The 27,601-nt window shown below is 40.9% G+C and overlaps 1 protein-coding gene and 1 long non-coding RNA gene across 7 annotated transcripts in view; one reads left to right on the top strand and one right to left on the bottom strand.

Moving 5' to 3' along the window:
* The window catches only part of CREB5 (cAMP responsive element binding protein 5), a 426,750-nt gene that overhangs the window by 319,462 nt on the left and 79,687 nt on the right, over positions 1-27,601 (top strand). For all 5 annotated transcript variants that reach the window (XM_032758510.2, XM_032758506.2, XM_058446185.1 and 2 more), the window contains 2 exons: positions 630-756; positions 6,113-6,223. In XM_032758510.2, the coding sequence (XP_032614401.1) occupies positions 630-756; positions 6,113-6,223 (238 nt within the window). The remainder of the gene's footprint in view (positions 1-629; positions 757-6,112; positions 6,224-27,601) is intronic.
* LOC131384532 (uncharacterized) lies at positions 11-25,677 on the bottom strand. Of its 2 annotated transcripts, XR_009215463.1 has the most exons (4): positions 25,556-25,677; positions 20,878-20,984; positions 15,404-15,622; positions 11-117 (listed from the first exon to the last, which is right to left on the bottom strand). It is a non-coding gene; the product is annotated as an uncharacterized LOC131384532 (long non-coding RNA). The 2 variants fall into 2 exon arrangements; XR_009215462.1 differs by lacking the exon at positions 11-117 and having other exon boundaries at positions 14,896-15,622.

Genomic DNA, 27,601 nt, shown 5'->3' with positions numbered 1-27,601 from the left:
ATGAGAGGCTGGTAATTGGAGGCTAGGCTCCGGACTCGCTCTGAGAAAGGCCAGCTGTGCTGCCGCCCCGGGATCCGGCTTCTTTGGTTTATTTTTTTCCATTCACAGTGGAGAACGCTGAAAAAGTCAAAACAGATTTCTGCTGGGAATTCATGAATGAAGTTTGCTCTGAAAATCCAGAGAGTGAAAGTGTTTCCAGAGCAAAGCCAGGCAGGCTTCCAGGCAGAGGTGTGGGAGAGTGTGGCTAAAATAAATGTACATAGATCTCAGGCTCTAAGACACTTCAGAGGGCTGAGATTTCTGAGTAAACAAAGGATTTCACCACCAAGTTCCTTTCCTAAGATGCGAGAGTTTAGGAGACTTATTGGCTTGTTTCTATTGAACATCAGTTAGATAACAGAGGTCAGGAAATGAAGTGGAATTTGATATATTAACTAGGAAGCAGCAAAGGAAACCAGGCTTGTGTTTTATTTGTTATTATTTCCCTAATATCCTCAATTATGTGACTCTCCCATCAGTGGATCTGATCTGCTGCACATGTGACATTGTTGTCCCTGCTGTTCTGGACACTCGGGAGACAGGGCCAGGGCACCAGGAATCATGTTTGTTTGTTTTTTTCTTTGTCCCAGGCCTGTCCCAGGCTCTCTATCTTCTCTGCTACATCTCCACAACAGACAGAGACAGCCCATGCCAGCCTCCATGCCTGGGACCCTGCCCAACCCTACAATGCCAGGATCTTCCGCCGTCTTGATGCCAGTAAGTGTTTCTGTGTGTCTCACAATAGCTTGTCACTTGCACTGAGGTTTGCCACTCTTGAAAGGTCAAAGGAAACTGAGATCCAAGCTGATGGGAAAGAAGGCGGCTGCTTCTGAATGGAGGGTTGAGCTGTGTGCCAGTTTGCTTTGAGGGCCCAGTTGCCCGTCCCCAGGCATCGTGTTGGCTTCCCCACCCTTCAGTGCTTTGCTATGAGATATGGTCCATGGTGACAAGTGGGCCTGTGACACCCAGGGAATGGAATTTGTTCAGGGAGATGGTGTTTCATATCTACTCCAGTTTGGGCCGTGTACAGAGTGTCCTTAAATTGCCAGTGAGTGGTCTAACTAGGACTCAGGATAATAACTATAATAATATCAATAACAATCATCATACATAATAGCTGCTAACATGCATTTATGCATATCATGTTCTGTTGTTCTGTTAATCATGCTAGCAGTATTTATTGAGTGTTTACTGTATGCTAGTCACATTCCAAGCACTTTGTCATCACATAAAACAATTCTATAAAATGGGTGTATTACTGTCCCCACTTTTTGAATGAGGAAAGAAAGGCAAGTAACTTGCTCAGCTGAGAAGCAGAGTGGCTGAGTTTTGAACCCAGGAATTCTGGCTCTACAGCCCACTCTCTCAACTACTGTATGATATGCACATGCTCTCTCCCTCTCAAACAAACCTGTGAAATAGACACTGCTGTTATACCTATTTTACAGATGAGGAGACTGAAGTATAGACAGACTGAGTAACTTGGCTGGGGTTACAGAGCTAGTAGGTGATAGAAGTAGGACTTAGATCCAGGTAGTCTGACTTCTGAGTCTCCACTCATAATCATTATCTAATAACAAACAATAAAAATAATAGATAAGGCCAGGCGTGGTGGCTCACGCCTGTAATCCCAGCACTTTGGGAGGCCAAGGCGGGGAGGCCATAAGGTCAAGAGATCGAGACCAGCCTGGCCAACATGGTGAAACCCCATCTCTACTAAAAATAGAAAAATTAGCTGGGTGTGGTGGAAGGCACCTGTAGTCCCAGCTACTCAGGAGGCTGAGGCAGGAAAATCACTTGAACGCGGGAGGCGGAGGTTACAGTGAGCTGAGATCACACCACTGCACTCCAGCCTGGGTGACAGAGCGAGACTCCGTCTCAAAAAACAAAAACAAAAAATAATAATAGATAAACATAGAAGGGAGATAGCCAGTTTTCCAGAAGAAATATTTCTCTCCTTCCATGGACCTCTACCCTATACCTCTTCTTCATCGTCCCTGGCATTGTGCTTTGGTGAAGATGGCTGGTGTATTCACAGGGCCACCAGAGTTCTCAGAAGCCCTAGAGGCACTATAACAACTCAATTAAAACCCTCCCCACAACAATATTAACAATGCCTTGCAAAGCCTTTTAGCATTTTAAGAAATTGTTTCTATTGTTATTTCATTTTATTCTCACAGCAATCCTGTGGGGATATAGTAGCAGTAATTATTGATACACTCATTTTACAGATGAAAAGCTGAAGAAGAAATTGAAGGTAGCTGTCCAATGTCACACAGCTTGTGAGTGAAGAGTTGTGGCTAGAACCCACATCTCAACTGACACTGAGAGCTCAGATCATCCCAGGTTGAGCAATTTGCTCATTTATCTAAGTGTAGGCAGGGGAACGGTGAAGGGCCCGCAGACTCAGTTTAGAGAAATGGACTTGCCCACCCTAAATACTGAGTAGTCCAGATTAGAAACAGTCTTTGCAACATTGGGCCAGAAGACAGATCACGTTGGTTGACTTTACCTATGTCACTCTCCTTAGACCCCTTTAGATGAAAGAAAACAGCACCATCAATGCAATTATCCCACATTTTATTCAACCCAACCAATTACGTAAAGACTTCCACAACAAGCTGTCTTCTTTTAGGCTTTAAGTTGTTCCCATCCAAAAATTATTATTTTTTTAGAACTTCTATGCATTGCCCAGAAAAATACCACTGCAGAGACTTTTTAAAAAAAAATTTGGCTAAGCTGTGCACCATTCCCAGAGACAAAGATGAGACATTTAGGCTGAAAGGACACAGAGAAACCAGTTTCTCCCACATCATTTATTCCTACAGCTTGACCTCCTGTTAGTGCTTCAGAGTACCAGCAAAGGCTCAGGTCAAGAGCTCCCAAACCTGTGACATTGATGTATACAGCTGCCATGGCAATAGGTGTCAGTTTAGAGCAGCGATGCTCACCTGGGGGTGATTTTGTCCCCCAGGGGATATGTGGCAATATCTGGAGACTCCATTGGTTGTCACAACTAGGGTCGGTGGGAAGGTACAGGTACCTAGTGGGTAGGCCAGAGATGCTGCTAAACATCCTACAATGCACAAGACAGCCCCCACAACAAAGGATTATTTAGCTCAATATTCAACAGGCTTCAGGTTGAGAAGTCCTGGTCTTGAGTGACATCAATGTAACTAATAAACATTAACTTAAGATCTCTAAAAAGCATATCGTAAGAGTTCCAGGCCCTAGAAACCTAGGCCCTTTCTTCCTTATTATCATGTCACCAGTTACTGTACTATAACTTAGGCATTTCCAACCTGGTCACAGGGGAGACTCTTCCCCTAGAGTTTCTGCCCTGGAAGACCATGATTCCCTGGGTATAAAAAATAAGTCTGTGTCTATAAGTGAGGACAAGATTCTTCACTGATTTGTAATGCATGCTGCTGGACCACACATTTTATGAAGTCTAGGTGTGAAACAAAATCATGTATTATTTCATTCATTTACTCATTCATCCATTTCATAAACTTGTTGAGCACCTTCTATGTGCCAAGTACTGTGCTGGGTGCTGGGGACAAGATGAAGAACAAGGCAGGCATTGCCTTCAAGGAGTTCGCTGGGTTGTGATTTCTTATCTTGAAATTCAAATGCTTTAATAATTTGGAAGCGTGAACACACATTTATAATTACAAAACCTCACTGAACTACAGACATGCTAGCTCCTGTTTTCCAATGTGTGCAAAAGGTGAAATCCTTTACATGGGTATTTTACCTGCAGTGCTAAATTTGCCCAGTATTCAGCAAGGCCACTCCCATCTTCTGGGCTTTTTATTCTAATCAACTCATTAAAGTCAAGCTCCTGGTGCAGACAGAGCCTTATTAGTCCAAAGCACCAAATCGTTATTTTGAAGAGGCTCTTGTTGACACTCTAGGTCTATAAGACAACAGTCATGAAGTTGGAAATGCAATTTTTTAAATAGATAAATCAGCCTGTTTAAAACTGGCGTTTTGTGAATCACAGGTTAGGTAGAGACTATAACTTTTCCAAAAAGTGGGAAGCATTGCTGACTACAATTCCAGAAGCTGTGAGCAGGCTACTCTTACCTCTTTATATAACTAGTAGCTTGGAAGGCTCTGGACAATTATCTGTACTTCTGAAAGATCCTTCTTTGGCAAACTGTAAGCAAAAGTTATTTTGGAATTTGATTGCCCCCTCTGAGAGGGTCACCAGTCGGAATAAGGGGTCAAATACTATTCCAGCTCTCCCATCCACCAGCCTCTGGAAGGGGAGATAAAAGTAACATTTTTTTTAGAGCAATGAAACTCTTGAATTCTTCATGATTTACAATTACAGTGCATTAATGTACTTAATGGCCCTGAACTTAATGTACTTAATGATACTTTTAAAAGGTTAAAATGGTAATTTTATGTTATTTGTGTTTTACCACAATAAAAATAATTTAAAAAATTAGAGTAGCTGTTCAGAGATTTAGGGGGGTGTGTGGGAGTGAACATTTTATTTGACTGAATTGGCAAGGCCTCAAAAAGTTGTACGGAAGTGCTTGGAAATGTACAGAAAATTCACCTTGATTAGCTCCTCTTGAAACAGTTTCACACATCTGCACACTGCCAGATGACTGATCAGCTCATTCAGGCTAAGGTAAGACTGATGGCTCTTAACTGTCACAGGGAGTAGCCACCAGTCAATTGAGAGAAAGCTTTTAGCTAGCACCTCTACTAACCCACAGATTTATGTCATAATTATACCCCTGCCTCCAGGGCAGACACAACAGAAATTGCAGTCATGGAATCACAACAAGGGAAGAGACCTCTAAGGGTCATTTAGTCCAATGATCCCTCTCAAGCTTCACTCTTGTTCGTGAGATTTCAGTCCTCCACTCTTTGAACACCTCCAATAGTAAGCAACTCCATATTTTCCAAGACTACCTAAGCTAACTTTAAGCAGAAACCTGGTTTCTTAAAATTTCCAATCATTGTTTTCATTTCCATCCGTTGGCAAATGGAAACACGCTTGCATTGAAGAATCTACTCTTGTTCCCCTGAGGAAAGTCTAATTCTTTTCTGTGTGATTTTAGTATTAAGTGTACTTGGTTTATTCTTATTCTTTTAAAAGTGTTAATTTTCCACCAAATGGAAAATATTATTAATCAAACACACCCTTCCTGGATGGAGTAGACATTTTGCTGTATTCACTTCTTAATAGGAGCACCCTGGAGATTAAAATGCCAGAACTCAATTCAGGTATTTGAACGATGTTCATTTTAGACACAATGGCAGGCCAGCAGGAAGACAATGTGAGAGCGGTCATTCATGCGAAATGCAAAACCCTCAGCCGCTTTCTTCACCTACCCAAAGACTTAGCCCTGCTGTGAAGCCAGGCCTGAAACTGCGGCTGCGGCTGCGTAGAGTAACGCGGTAACAAGGAAGAAGAGATGCACTGGGCAGCAGCTCAAATGCCTGGCTGGATCATAATGATTGTGTTTGTGAACTAGGGTAACAGGAAGGCCCACCACCTCTGAGAGTGTTGCTTTTAAAACTAATTATTTTGATTGCCCAAAAGATTTATGTTTACTATATAAAATTTAGAGACAAAAAAAGCCATAGATATCCCAAGTTAACCATTTGGTATATTATTTATCCTTTCATAGTAAGTAATCTTGGCAATTATATTTAGTGGAGTTACTTGAAATGGATCGTTTAGTTTTCCTATAGCTTTTGTATGGATATATTATTCTTTACAGCCATACAAATAAGCACTATTGGTGGTAGTTGGAGTATTTACAAAAGTGGAAATATTTGGTAATTTTATTTGAAAGTGATCTGCCATGACAATGTAGTTCTCTTTGGCCTGGGGCGGCCTGTGTCGAAGCACAGCTTTGGATGCTTCTTCGATATGCTTGGGTTCAAGGCTCAGGAGGGCGTTGCTTACCACACACCAAACCATAGGCCTTCTCAGGATTTCTTCAAAGAAATACTCAACGATCCATTGGACAGAAAAGTGCAGCTTTGTCTAATGGCCTAGACTGCCTTTTGCAGACTTCTAATTCTTTTCTTTCCTTTCTCTTAGATGGAGAGACAAATGTCAGTGAACTCCAGCATCATGGGGATGCAAGGTCCAAATCTCAGCAACCCCTGTGCTTCTCCCCAGGTCCAACCAATGCATTCAGAAGCCAAAATGGTAAGTAACAGTTATAATCACCCTTTCATTATTCTGTGACTTTTTCTTTTGAATTTTACTCTGACTCCAAAATCTTAGTTAAGCTAGGTAGAGGGCTCCATCTTTGTTTTGGTGAATGAAAGGCAGTGCAGAGACTGCCTCTGTTTTTGAGGATATTTGTTACAGAGCCTTGGCGTCAGATAATCATGTAACAAGCACTGGATTGGCATGTGGTGTTAATGAAAGGAACATTTAGGAGTTTTGGTAGATCCATACAAGTTGGGGTAGGATATACCCAAGCATGTATATATTTGCTCAACATGTGAAATAATAAAAATAATACAAAACTACTCATTCTTCAAGGTAGTTACAGTTTCAATGCCACTCTTCCTGTCCCCATATTCATTAAGACAGAAGCTTGATGCTTAAGCACACACTGGTATGAAAATGTTTTGTGTTTTCTGTTATATTGTCAGAAGTGACATTGATTTGAAAGGATGAGAGCCTTATTTTCTTGCAACCCTTACTGAAAGGCATGATTTCAGGTGAAAATCTTCAGTGATTTTTAACATATGTTATATGTTTGCAGTAAGGTCAGTCTTTCCAATCACAGATAGAGTTGTGCATCTATATTCTACCAAATATTAGCAAAACCAATACAATACGTGTCTGTCTTTGCAATATCAAGTAAGCTTGGTGATTATATTTAGTGGAGTTACTTGAAATAGGTCATTTAGTTTACATATAGTTTAATTCTCATACCACAATTAATAAGGTATCACATGACTACAAAATACACTGCAGCAAATTTTCTAGCATCTGATATTGGATAAGGATAGCTTTTGCTAGAAGTTGAAGATTAATCTGGTCTGCTGACTGGCAGCATTAGAGACTGTATCTGATGGTTGGTATGAGGATGTTGTTGACAGTTCTGAAAGTTAGCCATCAATTCCTGTGCAGGGTGGAGTCAGACCCAGTGACTTCCTTTTCAATGTCAGCAAGAGTTTTCTCATGCCTGCTTTGGTCACTTTCTCTTGGAAACTTCACGCATTTGACTTGCAGCTTCTTGACCTGAGGAATCAACTGAGCTCCCAGTGTTGGCTACCTTGGGCAAATAAAATCTGTGGTCGAGAGCGTTCTCTTTGCTGTGCCACAGTCCCTGTGATGTGCCAAATGGCACCAGCATTTGCAGCAAAGCTCGTTAAATCTTTTTGGAATTGGCAAATATTTTTTCAACTTGAGCCCTGCTGAGCCAAACCAAATACTTGCTGGCAGAATAAAGTTCAAACTGGCAACTGTTTTGGAGACCAAAGTAATGCCATGTATCTTTTAAAAAAAAAAAAAAGAAAGAAAGAAAAAATGAACTGTGAAGGTACTTAAGAAAAATAAATGTAAGTTCTTCATGTATATGAATAAATACTCAGGGTCTGTGTCTGAGATGTTACTCCCTGTGGTTTACTTCAGAATCTTCTTATCTGCTTCAGGGTCTGTACCTTTTGGAGGGACCTTCCAGATAGATGTTAGATAGATTCTAACACACAATTCCAAACTGAATTTCTCTGCCTGTTGATTTTCACTGGATTTTATGCCACTGCTTGACTCAAAAGTGTCCTTCTTCTCTTCTTGCTGGCAAAGAAGGAAAATGCTTCCAAAGGTGGTACAGGTTTTTACTTATTTATACGTATGAAATAAATCATATGATTTGGCAAATGAATAGTGAATCATGTCAGCTGGAAACAAAGGGAACTCGTCTGTACTTACAAAAATAGTTTTACCCCACAAATGTTTGTTGGGTTAAATTTACTGAGTAAGCACACCACGAGGCTGATTCATGTTCTAAGAAAATGAATATTTCGAGGTCCACAGCATCTGAGCTAATGAACTCTATCATTGGGTTGGGGCTTAGGGAGTACAGCTATTCTCTGCCCCAAGCTCCCACCTCTACCCCTGTTATTGCCAATACATCAATTTCAAGGAAAAAATGGTAGCATTGGCTGCTCATGTTTGAAAGAATAGCACTGGAAAAAGGTTAAGTGAATTTGAATATGTCACTCAGCATCTCTGTTCTTATTATGCTTGCATCTTTACTGGAGAAATCAGTTATTGCCATATACTAACCATACAGTATTTTCTAGCAGCTTTGGGCTGCTCAGATGAAAAGCTTTTATGAAATACAAAGTAGTGAAGGAAAAAAAAACTTGCATGATTTTAATGTCAGCCAGAGCCTCCCCAGGTTTCTCTGAACTATGGGCTTTGTTGTTCTATGCCTAATTTTCTTCCTGTGTAAGACTGGAATGGATTCCAGATTTCAACTAAAACTCTTGTTTCACTGTTTTCAAGGACTTTTCCAAAGGTCACACATGGACTATTGTGATGAATGCACTCTGCAGGGTGTGTTCCCAGAGCACAGAAGTAACCAGAGAGCTGCAAGGGAGGTGTTGCCCACACCAAAACACTACAGACTTATTCTCCTGGGGACAGTGCTGTCAGAGTGTCCATTTCAAGCTCCCTGTTGGCCACAGACAAAAGCCATTATCCTAAATCTCTGGCGAAACTTGGAGGTCTTGGAAGTGGACAAAAGTTTAAGACAGGATTGCTTTAAATGCACAACTTTGTTAGAATTTTTCTGAGTAGTGATTGCCCATTGGAATGCATCTGTTTTCTTTGCCCCAAATTAGTAATTTTAATTGTGAGAGCAAGCAAACCCAGTGCCTTTATCAAGTTCTCCAGTGCATTAATCTAGGACATCCTAGATCAAGAAGCACATGTACAAATCTTTTGATTTAATGTACATTAGTATCAATGTACTGTAGCCACATCTGTCCAAGCTATTTTTATCATAATTCTGGCTAATTATAATTTCATTTTATGGATTCATTTTCTGAAGAATTAACTCAACAGACGTGGCTTCACAATGCACATATTGGATTTCTTTTGGGGGTCAGAGCAGACTCAGAGCTCTGAGAGCCTTCTGTCTTTCTAACCTCTCAACATCATAGGCTCTTCCTTCTAGATTCCTGGGAGCAATGTGTGTCTTAGACGAAAGTGGGATCTGCTAGAAAGAAATTCACTGATAGATACCTGGTGGACATTTTTAACATTCAAAGGGGAAAAGGAGGAAAGGAGGGGGTAGGAGAAATGCAAACCATACTGGGACACATTTCTAGTCTCTACAGCGTGCAAATGATTCTGTAGTGATGTGGTTATGGTGTTCTCAGAGTTATGTAGATATGTGTTCATTTCTATTTATGGGAACTAGACCAATTCTATTTAGCTTTGAAAGAGGTTTTTGTTTTTATTTTAAAGAAACCAGTCACGATTTGGAAGCTAAATAAGCAGTGAGGGTTAGGGGTGGAGATGTGGCCATACACCTGTCTTGTGTCTCATTAACTATGAGGTGGCTGCTACTGTATAGGACTGATTAAAATGATGGAGGGCTCTGACCACTCTGCCCAGATTTCACCTTAAGTTTATTCAGAGTTAGTGAAGGCTAGGGAGTGTTGATACCAGGAATGATAGTAGGAAAAAGATATGTACAGATGTGACCTGATTTTCTCCTCAGTACAGCCCCACAACAGAGATATTGTCCCTGTTTGTTTGAGGCAGGATCTCTGTCACCCTGGTTGGAGCGCAGTGGCGTGACTATGGCTCACTGCAGCCTCGAATTCCTGGGCGGAAGCAATCCTTCCACCTCAGCCTCATGAGTAGCTAGGATTACAAGTGTGCACCTAGCTAGACTTTTTTATTTTTTTATTGAGACAGGATCTCACTATGTTGGCCAGACTGGTCTCAAATTTCTAGCCTCAGGAGATCTTCCTGCCTCAGTCTCCCAAAGTGTTGGGATTATAGGCATGAGCCGCCATGCCTGGCCTATTGTCCCTACTTTACAGCTGAGGCAACTGAGGCTACAAACGGCTAATAAAACTGGCCCAGGGACACACCACTTAGCAAAGACTAAAGTTTCAGACTCCAATAACAAAGCTTTTTGATCACAACATTGATCCTTTGGATAAAAATATCATACGGCTACTAGATAGATGTCAGTAACCAGCAGATTAAATCAGATTCTCTTGGGTTAATTTATATTTACATAAAAATGGGAGACAAGGATGGCAAGGATAGTTTATACCTCCAAATAACCTGGAAAAGATGTCGAGTGGTTAGCAGCATTCCCCCTTGGTTTAAACAGGGCTCTGTAGCCTCACCAACTGGTACAACTTCACTGTTCTTTATCCAAACACATTCTTGTTTTGACTTTTCTTATTTTACGTGTGTGTCTCTCTCACTTGATTGATTGAAAGCTCCTTGAAGATAATCTTTGCATCGTGCAAGCTCCTTGTACTGAGAAAGGCCCCATGAATGAGAAATGAATTTAACTGAGTTGAGTTGAGTTGAATTAAAATAATGGGAAGGAACCAACCCTAGCAATGGTGATGAAGGTGGGATGAAGTGGGATAAATCCAGATGAATTCTAAGCTAAGTAATCAGCCTATCAAGAGTAGCTGACTTCATTTTATTTCTTTGAAAAATACCTAAATCTGTCATGTTTTTTTTCCTGGAGAGAAAAGCAGTGTGTCCGTTCCTTTGAAAACAGAAGTTGGAATGTCATTGTCCTCCTTGTAGTTGAGCACCCATACTAAATGCCATTTCTTCCATTGTGTTGGACTGGTCATGCTGTATTTTGATCATTTATTGTCAACACCTCATCTATAGTTAGGTTTGGAATTTATTGAATAGATACCTAAGTACATGCATTAATGGATCAATGAAAGAGGCTAAAAGGATGAGAAAGACAAGGCATCTTAGAAATGGAGACTACTTAGTTAGAACCTTCTCCAATTCCCTCTTTTCACAAGTGAGGACACCGAGGCCCACTAAAGGTTTAGGGAGATAAAGCCATATTTTAAACACAAAACTGGACCCTGAGCTGGGGCCTTCACATTTCTACCTAGAATTGTGATTTCTCTGTCAGCTGCACTGATACATTACTAACAGTGCTTCTGTCGGCTCGTGGTTTCCTCCGCACAGCCTGGCAGACAAGAACTAGGGAGGTATGGTGAGCAACCCGTGGTTGCATATCCACTTTGTTTTGAATGTCAACCTGGGTGTGTTTGTGTTTGCCTTTCCCCTCCCTAATTATCGAACTGGATAACTGTTTGCCTATGGTGCCCCTTGGCCACCCACTGTCCAACAGATAAATCACAGAGGAGCCTGGCTCCAGATGGAGTTGCCTAGAAAGCTTATACACATGAAAAGACAGTCTCCAGGTAACATCTCTCCGGCACTCCTGAAAAATGCAGTTCTTCGATTTGCCTATTTGCTTTAATCATCCCCAGCTTCACTTCCTAAAAGTCCAGGAATAAAAAGCAATGAATGAATAGGCTGTCTGCTTCTCAGAATCTTTGTGACCAGGAAGGAAGTGCTATTGACTTTAAAGAAGCTCTCAGCAACTTTTGAATCATGCCAGCAGCCATGTGACTCTGTAGCCTGTGATCAAAACATGATGATGATGGGCTGAAGTAAGATGACCACGTTTCTCAGAATGCTCCTCCCTTATTGCTGTGAAAACCACTGTCCACCATGCAGATGAATAGGAATTACGTAAGATTCCATGACAACAGCAGCAACAATAACAATCTACACGCTCACTTGTATGTATGCTGTGTCTCACCTTAAAAGCGATTTTCCTTCTTAAAACACCATGGTAGAAGTAGTTATTGCCAGCCTGAATCAAGCACTTATGTATGTGGTAGGAGCTATGTTAAGCATCTTGCAATATATTCTCAATTTTTAGAACAATTCGATGAGGTAGATATTCTTTTTTCTTTCTTTTTTTATTTTTTGAGACATCCTGCTCTATCAACCAGACTAAAGTGCGGTGGAGGGACCATAGCTCACTGCAGCCTCAAACTTCCAGGCTCAAGTAATCCTCCCACGTACTAGGTGGTGCAGCTAGTAACTAGGACTGCAGATGAGCCACCACACCCAGATAATTTTTTTTTTTTTTTTGAGACAGAGTCTCCCTATGTTGCTTAGGCTCATCTTGGAACTCCTGGGTTCAAGCAATCCTCACACTTTAACGTCCCAAAGTGCTAGGATTACAGGCATGAGCCACTACTCTTGGCCCAGATACTGTCCTTAATCTTATTTTACGAGTGAATAAACTGAGAGGTTGAGTATGTTTTAGAGCGACACAGTTGGTAAAATATGGTCTGGGATGTGAACCCAAGCACTGGGCTCCTGGTTCTAGCCCTTAATTGTAATGTTTAGCCAGCAGTAGGGATTGTTATCCTGTGAGTTTACTTTAGTAGAGCACTTTACAAATTGCAAAGTGCTTCCATGTACATCATATTGTTGGGGCTTCATAGCAACCCTGTAGGATCAACAGGGAAAATTACTATGCTTGTTTTATAGACACAGAGAGGTTAAGTGACTTTTCCAGGATCACTTAGTGGCATAACCAGGACCTGAACCCAGGTCTTCTTTGATTTTTGTCCTGTTTCTGTTATATCATGCTATCCCTGGTGTTCCCATGGTAACTTATTCTGAATAAAAGCGTGCCTTTATAAAAATAAAGCTCAGTTGTATAAAGTAAGATTAGGCTCAAATTAGTAGCTCAGGCCCCACCACCTCTTTGCTTATACCTATTAAACTCTCTAGACCTCATCAACTAAATATTGGAGAAGAGCCTTCTCTATATCTCTGTCTGGCTGAGACAAGTGCTAAATTTGAGTTTAGCTATTGTTATTAAAGAATTAAAAGTGATAGCACTTTGAGACTAACACTGAGAGCTAACAGAAGCCCCATCTCCTTTCTGCTGGCTGGAAATATGACCTTTTATATGCCATTGCCACTTTGCCCATTTAAACTGTAGAAAGTTTAATTTAGGAATGTATCATGTCATCTTAAAAATAAAATGTAAATGATTAGATTACGAGGTCATTGATAAGAGAAGGGCTAGCAACCATCTATTTATATTTCTACAGAAAAGAATAAGTTCTTACAGAGTTTGTATTCCATGACCTGATCAGAACTCCAAATACACGAGAATATACATTTGATTATGTGTCTTGAAAACAAGAATTGAGAGATGATTAACTGCCTATGAATCACCAAATTCCAAGACAGGAAGGGAGTTCAGGGATTCTTTTGGCAAAATCCTTTCTTTTGAGAAAAAAAGGCCTGAAGTTCAAGTTAATAACTTGTCTAAGGTCAAGAAGCTAATGAATGGAAGAAGGAGAATTAGAACCCAGGTTCCTGATTTTCAAGTGTGTTGAACTTCCCTCTGTATATACTATCAAGGTTTGATGGGGAAAGTCATCCACTGGTTGCTGTGAGAGTGACCTTTCTAAGGTGATAGCTTATGAAGTATTTTCTGCAATTTGGTTATTGAAGCGAAGTACACAGGGGTGAAAGAGGCCAATCAGCTTTTCCCTTCTGTGTCAACTGGGAATTGAAGCTGATCATCAAATTGCCCGAAGGAATGGGCTCAATTCTCTATGACTCTTCCAGAAACTTGGTGGTCTTGACTTGGCTTATTTGCCAGCCAGCGTATGAATACATGCTGAGGATTTCATCCCTTGGCACCTAGTACAAAATGCCTTGGTTTTGCTTGTCACCAACCCAAATCCCCATGTTTTCTCACTATTTTCTTTGTGCCTGCATGGATCTTCCTCGGATTCTAGAGCTCCACATCATGCTGGGTGTGGAGTGGTGACTGAGCCCACTGCTCACACAAGCACAGAGGGGTTTTGAAACACCCCTTTCCATCCCATCTTTTCTCTGGGCCCTACCTTCTCCACCCTCACAACCGGCTCCTTGTACACACATTCGGACATTCTCCTAGGACTCATTGTCTTCTCAGTTTTATTTCTTTCTCTTTCTGCCAGTATCCACCCTGTTTTGGTAACCACGGCAACTGGTGAAATACAATCCCAATATTTGCTAGCTGCCTCTGTCACCCAGCCCAGCACGCGCATTGCTGGGTCTTGTTTTTATGTTTGTTTAATGTTCCTGAGCCGGAATTCAGATGCATCTGGGCAAAAAAAAAAAACTGCATATGGTTTGGGTCAGAACACCCCCTCTCAGACAAAGTTTTCAAGCGGCTCTTTCTTGTGTATTTGTGGACGTGGGAGCATGCGTGTGTCCCTGTCTGCTTTGGAACATTGTGCAAATAAGTTCAGCTGAGTCAGAAAAGCCAGGAAAAAAAAGGAAATTTAACAGTCTTGTTACAGGGAAGTTCTGCTTTGCAGAGATATATTTTGGTCATTTTCTTGGAATGTTTGTAGCTTACACTTCTAAGATTTTTGCCAGCACAGCTAATAATGAAAGTTTGCTTTGCACTTTGGGATGATGACTCTGTCTTGCCTTTTTTTTTTTTTTTGTGGGAAGCACAGAAGATCTATCTGGAAATTTGTGCTTTGATAGAGATGGAAGGTGGGACATTCGGGTAGACAGAGGAAGCAAAGTTTTCCTAAAGGTTTAGGGTTTTGTTTTTTTTTTCTTAAAACCCAAGAATCCAATCTTGAAGTTTAAACTACAAAAAGTATGTTTTCCCTTTTGATATCCTTTTAAAATAGTCTTTTTATCACTTGTTTGAGAAGCTGGATTGTACTAAATGATTGCTGTATTGCTGTAGTATGAATAAGATGAATCATTAGCTTCACAGGATACTTAGGTCCCAGACAATAAAGGCATGCCTCAATTATTTTTATTTCAAAACTGTATACACAGTCCCCAGGACAGAAGTGTTTAAGGAGGATGCGATTTTAATCCAACTGTGGCCTTGTATTCCAGAGATTAAAAGTGCAACCAGACAGCCAAGTCAGTAACCTTGATTTCAAAATAGAGCCAGGATCTGAAGTGTAAGGAGCACACTTGGGTAGAATTTCAGAGCTGGTAAAGGTTTCATATGCACCCTTTTGTGGAACTTCCTTCCCCCTTTTGGCACCTTGCTTAGGAACATGCCGCACCCTTTGTTTCCAAGGTACCTGAGCCTCAGTTTGGTCCAGTGTTCCTGCCAGCCCCTTCTCCTCCACTCATCTCTGCACACCATGATCTCGCTGCAGGAGCCCCTCTCAGGAGCCCGGCATTTTCCTGAGGGCTTCTTGCTGCCTCTGCCTGCCCTCCCTAGACTTGCATACGATCCCTGTTTGCTGCTGCAAACTCCACTCCTTTTGTCAAGACTCAGCTCAAATATACCTTTCCTGTGAAGTCTTCCTGCCTTCCCCAGGTGGGCAGGAGCCATGCCTCTTGCACTCTTTGTCTCTTCCTCATGGAGCTTTACTGTGTTGTCATTGTCCATGGACCTGCCTCGCCGCCAGCCTGCAAGCTCCATGAGAGCTGGGGTCAGTTTGATTCAGCTCCGTGTCCCCAGTTTGCCATCTCTCCTGTACTCGCTAGGTGCCCAGTAAACATTTGCTGATAGAATGAAGGAAGAAAAGTCTGATAAACTAATTGAGATGGTGTTACTGTGATTTAATATGTCATCGCACACTGTGGGCTACTTTTTAAGTTCCAGGGAGAAGATAAGACTTAAATCATAATTTAATTCTACCATTTAATGGTAATGATAGAATTCAAGGACCCATGATAAGTAGGTGGGAGAGAGACACTGAACAGGTGTGAATTCTACCCAAAATTCCCCAAATCTCTACGTTGGTACCTGGGGGCTCTGCCAGCCACAGTCAAGTGCAGCTCTGCAGAGAAGCCCTGCATGAGGCCTCTTGACCCCTGGTGTGGCACCATCTGAAGGTGTGGTGGCCTTATATCAAATGCTTTAGCACTTTAGTACGGAAATCCCCTTGCTGCAGGCCCAAGGCTTCAGTACTTTAAAACAAAAACAAAAACAAAAAACAACCTAACAAACAAAAAAAACAGGTTAATGGATTCCAATATAGTTTTGATCCAAACGCATAGGTGTAAACTAAACTTTTTGCCTTTAATACGTAGAGGCAAAGGAATGTGTTAAAATGAAAATTTCCTTTGCCTTTTTTCTCTGTTCATATATGTAATACGTCAAAATTGGGTTCATACTAAATATACAGTTTATATCATGCTTTTAAAAATTTTATGAGTATTTTTTCCTATCAAGTGTCTTTTGAAAACATTTTAATAATTATCTAATTTATCTTATGGGGTATCACTTAAAAATTTAACTATTTCCTCATTTCTATTTCTGGATATTTGAATTTTCTCTACTAGAAATAGTCCTTTGATTATAAAAATTAGACAAAAAAAAATCTGAAACTAATTACATCTTTACTTAGTTCCTTAGGATAGATTTTCAGAATTAGGATTAACAGGTCAAAGGGAATAAACATTATAACCCTTCCAAATTTCTTAAAATGTATACTAAATTGTATTTATTTCTATAATACAGGAGGATGTTCACCTCACAGCATTTTCAGAAATATTTAACATTATCATTTTAAGCAAGATTTTGCCAATTTTTGTTTGCATTTCTTACATTATAGGTAATGTTGAATGTCGGCTTAAATATTTTTTGGCCGCTTGATTTTATTCTTTGATAAATTTCTTTACTTTAAGGTGAAGGTGATTTTCTTTCTTGTGGTCAGTACCAGAATCCAGGGAACTAGTAATAGAGCAAACTGTCCTTCCTCTGCTGCATTTTGAAAATTCTTACTAATTAACCAGCTTCACCACCTTACTTTACTAATTATACTTTCATTCTCTAAGACTAAATGCATAATTTAAAATACACTTAATCGTTTTTTTGTGTGTGGATTTTTTGTTTGTTTTGTGTCACTTTTTTTGCTTGGAAGCAGTGTTTAGAGGTTTGTTTTTATTCTAATCTTAAGCTTTCTGATTTTTATAGTTATGCAACTTACGTGATACAAAAATATTGGCTTCTCCAGGATTATTACTGTGGCTCTTCCACATTTTCTGTGTTTATCTAACCAAGCCTTTGATTATTTAAATATATGCCTAAGTATCTGAAATAAATCAGAGATGTGTTTGTGTCATTCACAATGTTCTGAGGTAGGATTACAGGGATCCTGCTCTTATCCCATTTATGACAAATCAATCTCTGGCCATTTTTATTTCCTCAGTCACTATGTAAGTATATAGATTTATGTTAGTTAAACTTTATCATTATCATTGGGTGGGTAAGTTGCTGACTCCATTCTCAAGCAAGAAAGTTAAACAGAAAATATAAGGAGTGTAAGTGTTATTAATGGAGTATTATTTTAAAGTCGAGTGAGTCCTCTGTTAACCAGGTTGTAATCTCCTTACTAGTGTCTAGGCTCCCTGAGGGGGAGGGATCTGAATACCTGGCATATAGTTGCTAGAGAATATCTATTTATCAAATTAATAAATATGAATAATTAATTATATAATAGTATTAAACATGCACTGAGTGGTAATCATGGGCCATATTACTGTGTGCTTCCTCTCTCTCTCTCTTTTTTTTAATGGAATTTTGTTCTGTTATCCCTGCTGGAGTACAGTGGTAGAATCATAGCTCACTGCTGCCTCAAATTCTTGGGCTCAAGTGATTCTCCCACCTCAGCTTCCCAAGTAGCTGGGACTACAGGCAGGTGCCACCATGCCTAGCTATTTTTAAATTTTTTACAGAGACCGGGTCTCACCATGTTGACCAGTCTCAAACTCCTGGCCTCAAGCGATGCTGACAACTGGGCCTCCCAAAGCTCTGGGATTACAGGCATGAGCCCCAACACCTGGCCCCGTGTGCTTGCTATGTGGTAAGGAGTCAGCAAGGAACTACACACAAAGCACTATATGGTTTTTGTTTGTTTGTTTTGTTTTGTTTTGAGACAGAGTTTCGCTCTTGTTGCCCAGGCTGGAGTACAGTGGTGTGATCTCGGCTCACTGCAACCTCTGCCTCCCAGGTTCAAGCATTTCTCCTTCCTCAGCCTCCTGAGTAGCTGGGATTACAGGCATGCGCCACCACGCCTGGCTAATTTTGGATTTTCAGTAAAGACGGGGTTTCTCCATGTTGGTCAGGCTGGTCTCAAACTCCCGACCTCAGGTGATCCGCCCACCTCAGCCTCCCAAAGTGCTGGGATTACAGGCATAAGCTGCCGGACCCGACCTCACACAAAGCACTCTGTGCACTTATGTATATTATCTTCTTTAATTATCCCACTCTCCTATGAGGTGGGTGTCCTCATTTTTGTAGACAAATGAACTGATGTACAGAGGACAGTGCCCAGGATCATTTAGCCAGCAAGTGGCCAACCAAGGATTTGAACCCAGCTCCGGTTTCAAATCTCACATTCTTAGTAACCCTAGAGGACTAGCTGACCCTTCCATGCTGTCTTTGCTTTGGTTACCTTAAAGCAACATGGTGACTGGATCTCAGGAGGTGTGGATGCATGGAAGCAGTGACAATTAGCCAGCAAATATTTATTATCCATGTCAACTATGTACTTAGGCTCTTCCTCTCCTTTTTTTTTTTTTTTTTCTTTTTTTAACAGTAGGCCCCTGATGTTCCTCTGTGGGTTTTTCCTGGCCATGTTATGAATCCCTAGACCCATGCATGGAGCATATCATTTCCCTGAACCCAGGGCAACAAGTGGGGAACACAACCACATTGTAATCCTGACCCCAGATGGAGGGCCAGGCTGATCATCCTGTTCCCACCCAGACCTGTGGAGCAAATGCAGCTCAAATCTATACCCCAGTGGACACTCAAATCACTATAGGTCATGGAATTTGGGGGTCATTTTTTAATATTTGAAATCTTGAATGTTAAATTGGAAAATACCAAGTCTCTGTATCATTAACAATAATGTTAATAATGACCACTAGCTCATATTTTAAGAACTAGGAAATGTTTTCATACCTTTCACACAGACAATAGGCTACCTTTTCAGGGAAACCACAGCTCTCAGTTGGAATTAAGAATAAAATTTTTTTGTTGTTGTTGTTCTTTTTAAGAAGCAAGGTGAGGCATTGATTGAAAACAAAAACAAGGAATCAGACTACCTAGCTTCAGATCTAGCTGCACCTCCATTTCTTCACCCCTCTGTTCCTCATTTCCCCATTGACAAAATGGGGATAATTTTTAAAGATTGAATGAGAAAACAGAGAAATCATTTAGCACATAGTAATTTCTCTCTCTCTCTCTCTGTGTTTGTATATATATGTATATATATACATATGTTTATATATGTATATATATAGAAATATTTTTAACTCCTGTTTCAAAGGATACTTCTGTTGCTTTTACTGGTTTAATTCATATGGTTTAAAACATACTTGTTCAAGGTGCATAGTCTCAGGAAGGAGAAAACTGAGGCTAAGAGAGATTAAGTAACTTACTTTAGATCATTCAGCAAAGATATGGTAAAAATCAGTTCTAGCATTTATCTCCTAGCTTTGATTAATGGACTTAGTTACCATGTCCTTTGTAGAGACTTGGATAGAGAAACTCATGGGAGTTATACAGCTGTTACATTGAATTCACCAATTAATTAATTGAAATATGAAAAAGTAAATATGACTTTTAAGAATTTTTATAAATAGTTCAAAGTTTATTTTAGAAAACAGAGCTCAGTGCAGTATATTTTCAAATTTTAAACACATATTATTGTTTTATGGTTTGTTAGTTCACAAGCTTATAAGTACACTTTATAACATTAAACCTTTTAATGTTAAAATATTAGGGCTAAAATTGCACAGAAGACCAAAGGCTCACCAAGAAATATATATTAAATTCCACCACCTAAAATAGATTTTTACTATGTCTGTGCAAATTACTTTGAATTATCCAAATATTTGGAATACGTCTAGCCCTGAGACTTAATTATCTAGGTACCCTAAAATGACATGAATTGTGCCATGCCAACTTTTGGCATTATTTTTTCCTAAACACCTAGGATCATTTTTGGTTTGCAAAAGAGTTTCCCTTATGCTTTGCAAGTGTACTTGGAATAAATGCTAGCAAAGGAGCAAGAACTACCCAGGCCCTTGGATGGATGTGGTTCGGTCTCCGGGTGGTTCAGTAGGCTCTTTGCCAACACACCCTCTGGAACAACCGTACCCATGATAACAGAGTGTAAAAAAACCTGATTATTTTCAAATCTGATGAATGAGTTCAGCTGTTCGGTAGACCAGTATGGGGTATGTGAGAACATGGGATCACAGCAAAAAGCATGTTTATCTCACTCCATCATTGCAGTGAACTTTATCTCCTGGGAATTTTCTTAAAGGGCAAGTCTGGACAAAGTCATGGCTTAATGACCAGAGAGTCTACAAGTGAGTTGTTCCTGTGTTCCAGTGAAGCAGAAGACAGGGCCTGAGCTTGTGAGGAAAGATAAGCTAAAGAACTGCGTATGCTCCTTAGACAAAGATAATTTGTCATCACATCACCACCATTCATCTCTTAGTTCCTAGCTCACTGTTCCAACAGGTCTGTTTTGTAGATTTCTTATATATTAAAAAATGTCTCTAGCAATCCACTGAGCAATCAGTTCATTCATTCATCCTTTTCCTCCCAAAATATTTATTGAGCACTTTTAAAATACCAGTATTACACTTGGTTCTCAGAGATACAATGGTAAATAAGCTATAACTTCAGACTCAAGAACTTACAGTCCAATAAAAAAATCAGGTAAATAAATAGAAAACTAAGTATGTTGTGATAAATATTATGATAAAGTCAAGTGCAAGGTAAGCACCCAATCTACCTTCATACTGATGGCTGGGAGGTGTCTAGAGTGGTTCTTCAGCAAGACTTCTCAGATGAGTCAAGGTCCTGTGCTCTTCAATATAGTAGCCTAGTGGCTACATGTGGCTAGGTAAGTTTTAAATACATGAAGATAAAATAAAATTTAAAAATCAGTTATGAGTTCCACTATCCACATTTCAAGCACTCAATAACTACATGAAGTCAGAGGCTAACATATGGGCCCGCATAGATAAGGAACATTTCCATCATGTCTATTCAGTAGCGCTGGTCTCAGCAGATCTGAAAGGTGAGAGGGAAGGGGTTTTGGAGGGAGAATACAAAGAGTGAGCTGAAACCTGGAGACGCTAGGGAAAAACAGCATTAAATAATTGTTTTAAAATAACAAGTTATTTTAAAAAACATATGTATTTATTCAAGAAGCATTTATTATTTGTGCTAACAAGCTGCAGGTTTTGCAAAGATGCTTAAACACAGTCTCAGCCTCTAAAGAACTTACATTTTTATGGGCAAGGTAGGGGTCATAAAATATTACCAAAAAAGCATATTCGAGTTTAGAGGACAGACTGGTTAGTTCAAGTGTGAAGCAGTGAGTGGGGAAAAGGAGAATTTGGAGGGAGGCTCAGGCTAGGCTTCATTCTTCCTGAAGTTGTTGTTTATGACTTGGGTCTTGATGAGCTGTAAGGATTCAGACAGGGCAGTGGCATTAAATTCCTTACCTTGGTTAAAAAAAGAAACATTCAAGTTTCACAAAGTTCTTACAGCTTTAGGGTCCAGCAAGCAACTGGGAAGCTGAGGCTCTCCCCACTGGCGTATTCATTAATGTCTTTCTACTAGGATTGCCCCTTATACAATAGAGATCTCATTCGGCCGTGCCAACTTACACGGAATAGTCTCCCTTCTAAATGGTGTTCCGTGGATTAGTTTAGGGAAGCCTGAGCCAGATCTTGTTTGCATTAGGTGGCTGAAAAAAGGAATGGGGGTGGGGGTTTAAGGATTATGCAAATCACTGGCTGATACGTAGGTTGGAAACTGGAGACATGTGTGAAAGCAGCTTTTATGCACCAATAGGTGAAGGAACGAGGAAACAGTTCTAGGTGAACTATGGGGTAGCTAACTTAGGCAGATCGAATGAAATTGTCGGTAAACAACTATATAAATTTATGAATTTTGTTCTCTGAATTGTATAATTCAGGTCTTATGAAACTCATCCCTGGCCATTTATTCCCCGATTTCTTGGGAGCAGAATCTGTTCCATGACCACTGTCCCTTTCTGTTTGGTATTTTTCCTCTGCTGGGAGTGTCTGCAAAGTGCAAGTGAGGTCTTGCTTATCACAAAAGCCACTTGGTCCTCCATTTCTAGGGGTATGATGTTCTCTGTTGTTTGGGAAACACCAGTCTCAGAAATCCTTTTGAAGGAATTCTCCCCGTCATCCAGGAAGAGAAACATTCAAGAGAATGACAGAAAAGGATCTTCTTAGCAAAAAAATTATAGCCTGTGCTGAGAGGATAGTTGAGATCAGGTCTTTAGAAACTGTATAACATGATGATGAGTGAAAAAAACGAAAAAAAAGTTTTCCAGATCACTCTTTAAAACCTCCTCTGAAATGGGGTAACCAAGGCCTGCATCATCGTTCTTTTCCGGTAGAAAAATCCTTCTATTTAAACTCATGTAACTCTTTGAAAAATAAAAGGTGATTAGAAAGATGGCATGAATTGTTTGAAAGAAAAAGGAAATTTTATTTTTTTCATTGTTACTTGATATGTGACTTTAAAAATTTAATTAAATGTGGTTGGATATTTATTCAGGCAAAAAAAAATCAAAAGGACATATTCTATCTGGATAATATGTTTTTAGTTTCTCAGGACCAATAATACATTATGAACATATTACCTGGCCATGCAGGGATTTTTTTTTTTTTTTTTACAAACTTGTTAAATTCACTGATTTCTACTTGACTAAAGGTTGTTGAGTTACCAAAAATGTTGTGGAATTGAGCACAGTTTAGGAGGTTTTACAATGCTTCCCCTGGAATTCCAAGGTGGATCTTCCACAAACACTTCCATTAAAAACAGGCCTCCATGCGCACTCATGGGTGGTGTTCCCAAAGTGTGTTTAAAAGTCAGTCATTCAGAACTCAAAACACAGTTTTCCTCACAAGAAATGTCAGAGATGGTTACTTTCCCAGGGCTGCCCACAAAAGCCTTTTATTCCATAATGTATCTGAAAGAGCCTCCCTCCATCTGTTGAGGGAAGAATGGAGTAGTACGGGACAGAAATCCACCCCGGCCACCCCCACCCTGCCATCCCTGAGGACACTTTTTATTTGCTGAGGCAGCCACCTGGACTTCAGGGAGAAAGAAAGGAAACACATCTCTCTCTGAGTGGATTCTGTCTCTGAAACCATCCCTGGAAGAGTCCTTTGTAGAGTGAATGTTTATCAGCCAAGATGTGTTTCTTTCCTTTGAGATAGCTCAATACCGACAATTAAGTATGTTTTGAACTTTCTCTTCTTGTATTACCATGATCTTCGTCATGACTGTTCTGCACCATTACTGGATTTCGAAACCAGAGGAATGATGATCATATGACAATCAAAATTAATATCCCTTGGATTCGTTGTTTAGCAAGGGCACAGATCTCCCACCAGCCAAGATATATCCATTTCACAGCCCTTAAACATGGCCATAATGTGGGCCAGGCGTGGTAGCTCACACCTGTAATCCCAGCACTTTGGGAGGCCAATGCAGGTGGATCATGAGGTCAGGAGTTCGAGACCAGCCTGGCCAACATGGTGAAACCCTGTCTCTACTAAAAATACAAAAATTAGCCAGGCGTGGTGGTGCGCACCTGTAGTCCCAGCTACTCAGGAGGCAGAGGCAGAAGAATTGCTTGAACCCGGGAGGCAGAGGTTGCAGTGAGCAGAGATCATACCACTGCACTCCAGCCTGAGCGACAGAGTGAGATTCCCTCTCAAAAAAAAAAAAAAAAAAAATCCGTAGTGTGGTGTTCTCACATTTGATTAACATATTGTGACTTTTTGATGTCTGAGTAATTGATTCTTATATACCATTGAAACCAGAGATGGGAGTGATGGAAATGACCTACAGAAGGATTAAATCTACCCACTGCAAGGGCTGAACTAATTGAAGCAATTCTATATGCTTACTTCATATTAGAAAACGAGCAAACCCGGCCGGGCGCGGTGGCTCATGCCTGTAATCCCAGCACTTTGGGAGGCTGAGGTGGGCAGATCATGAGGTCAGGAGATCCAGACCATTCTGGCTAACATGGTGAAACCCCATCTCTACTAAAAATACAAAAAATTAGCTGGGCATGGTGGCAGGTGCCTGTAGTCCCAGCTACTCGGGAGGCTGAGGCAGGAGAATGGCGTGAACCCGGGAGGTGGAGCTTGCAGTGAGCTGAGATCGCACCACTGCGCTCCACCCTGGGCAACAGAGCAAGACTCTGTCTCAAAAAAAAAAAAAAAAAAAAGAAAAGAAAATGAGCAAACCCTTCATCTCTTCCTCTCATTACTAATACCAACATTGACATTTTTGTCCACCTAGAAATTGTATTCATGATTTCTTAAAACATAAGTTACTCACTAATCCTCATTCACCTCTCAGGATATACTTGGGAAATTTTCAAGTAGTATCACACACTGTTGCTTTTTCTTATTTTGCTTTTTTTTTTTTTTCTGTTGAAATGGAGTTTCACTCTTGTTGCCCAAGGTGGAGTGCAGTGGTGCGATCTCAGCTCACTGCAGCCTCTACCTCCCAGATTCAAGAGATTGTCCTGCTTCAGACTCCTGAGTAGCTGGGATTACAGGTGCGCACCACCATGCCCAGCTAATTTTTTGTAATTTAGGAGAAACAGGGTTTCACCATGTTAGTCAGGCTGGTCTTGAACTCCTGACCTCAAGTGATCCGCCCGCCTCGGTCTCCCAAAGTGCTGGAATTACAGGCATGAGCCACCGTGCCCAGCTTATTTTGCTTTTACTAATCGAGTGTTGAGACTTGGATGACAGTGCAGGCCCTAAGGTGCTATAGCTCATTGTCCATGGTGATTCAAGGCTATTTTTTGCCAAAACACAGCGGGGAAGAAACCCAGGGAAGTGGACATTAGAAAACTTAGAAAATGATTTGTCTCTATCTGAGTGCAGTGGCTCACGCCTGTAATCCCTGCACTTTGGGATAGAAGGATTGCTCGAGGCCGGGAGTTTGAGACCAGACTGGGCAACCTGGAGAAACCTCATCTCTACAAAAAATACAAAAATTAGCTGGATATAGTGGTGTGCACCTGTAGTCCCAGCTACTTGGGAGGCTGAGATGGGAGGATCATCTGAGCCCAGGAAGTCAAGGCTGCAGTAAGCTGTGATTGCACCACTACACTCTAGCCTGGCATCAGAGTGAGACGCTGTTTCAAAAAATAAAAAAGAAAAAAAAAACTTAGGAAACTGTTTCTGTATTGGTTTGTTAGCGATATCCCAACAACATACCACAGACTGAGTAGCTTAAACCACAGAAATTCATTTCTCCAGTCTCAATTCTGGAGGGTGGAAGTCCAAGATCAAGGTGTCAGTGGGGTGATTCCTTCAGAGGGCTGCTCAGGGAAGAATCTGTTTCAGGCCTCTCTCCTTGGCTTGTAGATGGCCAACTTCCCCCTGTGTCCTTACCTGGTCTTTCTTCTCTGCTGTATCTGTGTCCTAATCTTTTCTTATGAGGACACCAGTCATATTAGATTAGGGCCCATCCATACGACCTCTCATTTTACCTTCATTACTTTTTTTTTTTTTTTTTTTTTTTTTGATGGAATCTCGCTTTGTTGCCAGGCTGGAATGCAGTGATGCAATCTCAGCTCAATGCAGCCTCCGCCTCCCAGGTTCTAGCGATTCTCGTGCCTCAGCCTCCCTAGTAGCTGGGATTACAGGTACACACCACCATGCCCTGCTAATTTTTGTATTTTTAGTAGAGATGGGGTTTCACCATGTTGGCCAGGGTGGTCTTGATCTCTTGACCTCAGGTGATCCACCCGCCTCGTCCTCCCAAAGTGCTGGGATTACAGGCATTAGCCACCATGCCTGGCCCCCTTTATTACCTCTTTAAATGCCCTGTCTCCGAATACAGTCACATACTGAGGTCCCGGAGTTAGGATTTCAACATATGAATTTGAGGTGGGGCATGGGAGGAACAAAATTCAGCCCATAGCAGTTTCCTAAACCGAAGATTGCTTAAATATTAAAATCTTAAGCAAAATCCTAACCAGGATGCAATGATTTGCCTTTGCAAAATCAAATCTCGAATTCCAGTGGGAGTTCTCTGAGGATCTGTAAAGCCTAACTGTGTTGGGCTGGTCTTTCTCAGGAAGAGCTCTCCCTTGAGAATATTGTAGCTTGCAGACTGGTTCATTTCTGCAGCTGAAAGCAGGCAAGAGAGGTGCCCAGGGTACAAATATAGGAAAGAGCTTGCTCTTGGCTGTCTACATGCTGACAGTGTACTGTGCATTTGCACGATTCTGAGAGTGAATATCTCTTTAAATCTTGTGCCTTGGACATCTCTCTTGCTCCACCCTGGCCCTTGCACTTCTGTAGAGGAAGGCAAACAGTATTCATAAGTTGTAGTTGCTCTTTCAGTGACGTTTTGGCAAACATCTAGTATTCAAGTGTTCTCAGAAGTTGACTGAAAGTGTGATTGTTAACACGGGCTGGGGGAAGGAATACGAAGGTTTCCTAAGTCATTTCCTTGTTAATAGTGACAGCCACTGAACCAGAATAGATTTTGAGTTCCTTGTGCCATATCTCTACATTTGTAACCCAATGTCATGCTTGCTTTTATTTGGCCACATTCTTAGCCTTGATGCTAGATGATGACCTAGCGGACAGCCCAGAATTTGGGAAGGAATTCCATGCCTTGATTTGTGAATCCATAGCCAGGCTCAGAATATGCTGAGCTCTTTGGCACTGTGTCTGTGATATGATCCTCTTAGAAGTGTCCAGCTCTATTCTGAGAACAGAGCAGGCGCAGATGCACCTCATCTCTGCCAGTGGCTGTGGTCGTGAACTTTAGAAACCCATCCTGCTATTACAGAGCAGAACCCCAAGACCTAGAGCAGATGATCGACACCTCTGGAGCATGCTGCTGTTCTAGCAACAGGCCGGGGCTGTCTAGTCAGGAGAGAGCTTTCCTTCTTACCCCTGGCAGTCATTGATCTGACCATGGAAGCAATGCTGTTTTCTTTCCAGAACTGGCGTGATTAGTGAGGCAGTGAATGTTGCTGTTTTCTAAGAGATCAGCTAGGACAACTAAGTCCCAGGCTTTCAGGATGAACATTTTAGTGCTCTGGCTCCCTGCTTTTGCCTAAGAACATGCACTTCTTCCAAGAGCCTGCTCAAGTCCTGCTGGAGGAAGTCCAGATCAATGCTTCTACTCACTGTCCTCAGCTCAGTGCCTTGACATGAATTTGCAGAGCCTGATGAAATATTTTCTCATTCTGAGGGGAAAATAAAAGCCACCTCTACCCTTCCATCTGACTATTCAAAATGTACCCTAGAATTTCCTTTAGAAGTTGATCTCTAAGGAGGTACAAAGCTTGTTTTGCAATGAGCCCCCCTTTTTAGTATTACGTGAAAGTTGCACCACTAATATTAGCAAAAATGAATTCTCTAGTGACATGGAGAGAAAGAAATTTTGGTTATAAGGTCAGTCTGCCTGTAACTTTCTCA

Source organism: Hylobates moloch, unplaced genomic scaffold (assembly GCF_009828535.3).
Source record: "Hylobates moloch isolate HMO894 unplaced genomic scaffold, HMol_V3 SCAFFOLD_1, whole genome shotgun sequence".
Lineage (NCBI taxonomy): Eukaryota > Metazoa > Chordata > Mammalia > Primates > Hylobatidae > Hylobates > Hylobates moloch.
Note: the sequence above shows the minus strand (reverse complement) of the source record. Positions and strands in the feature narration are given on the sequence as shown.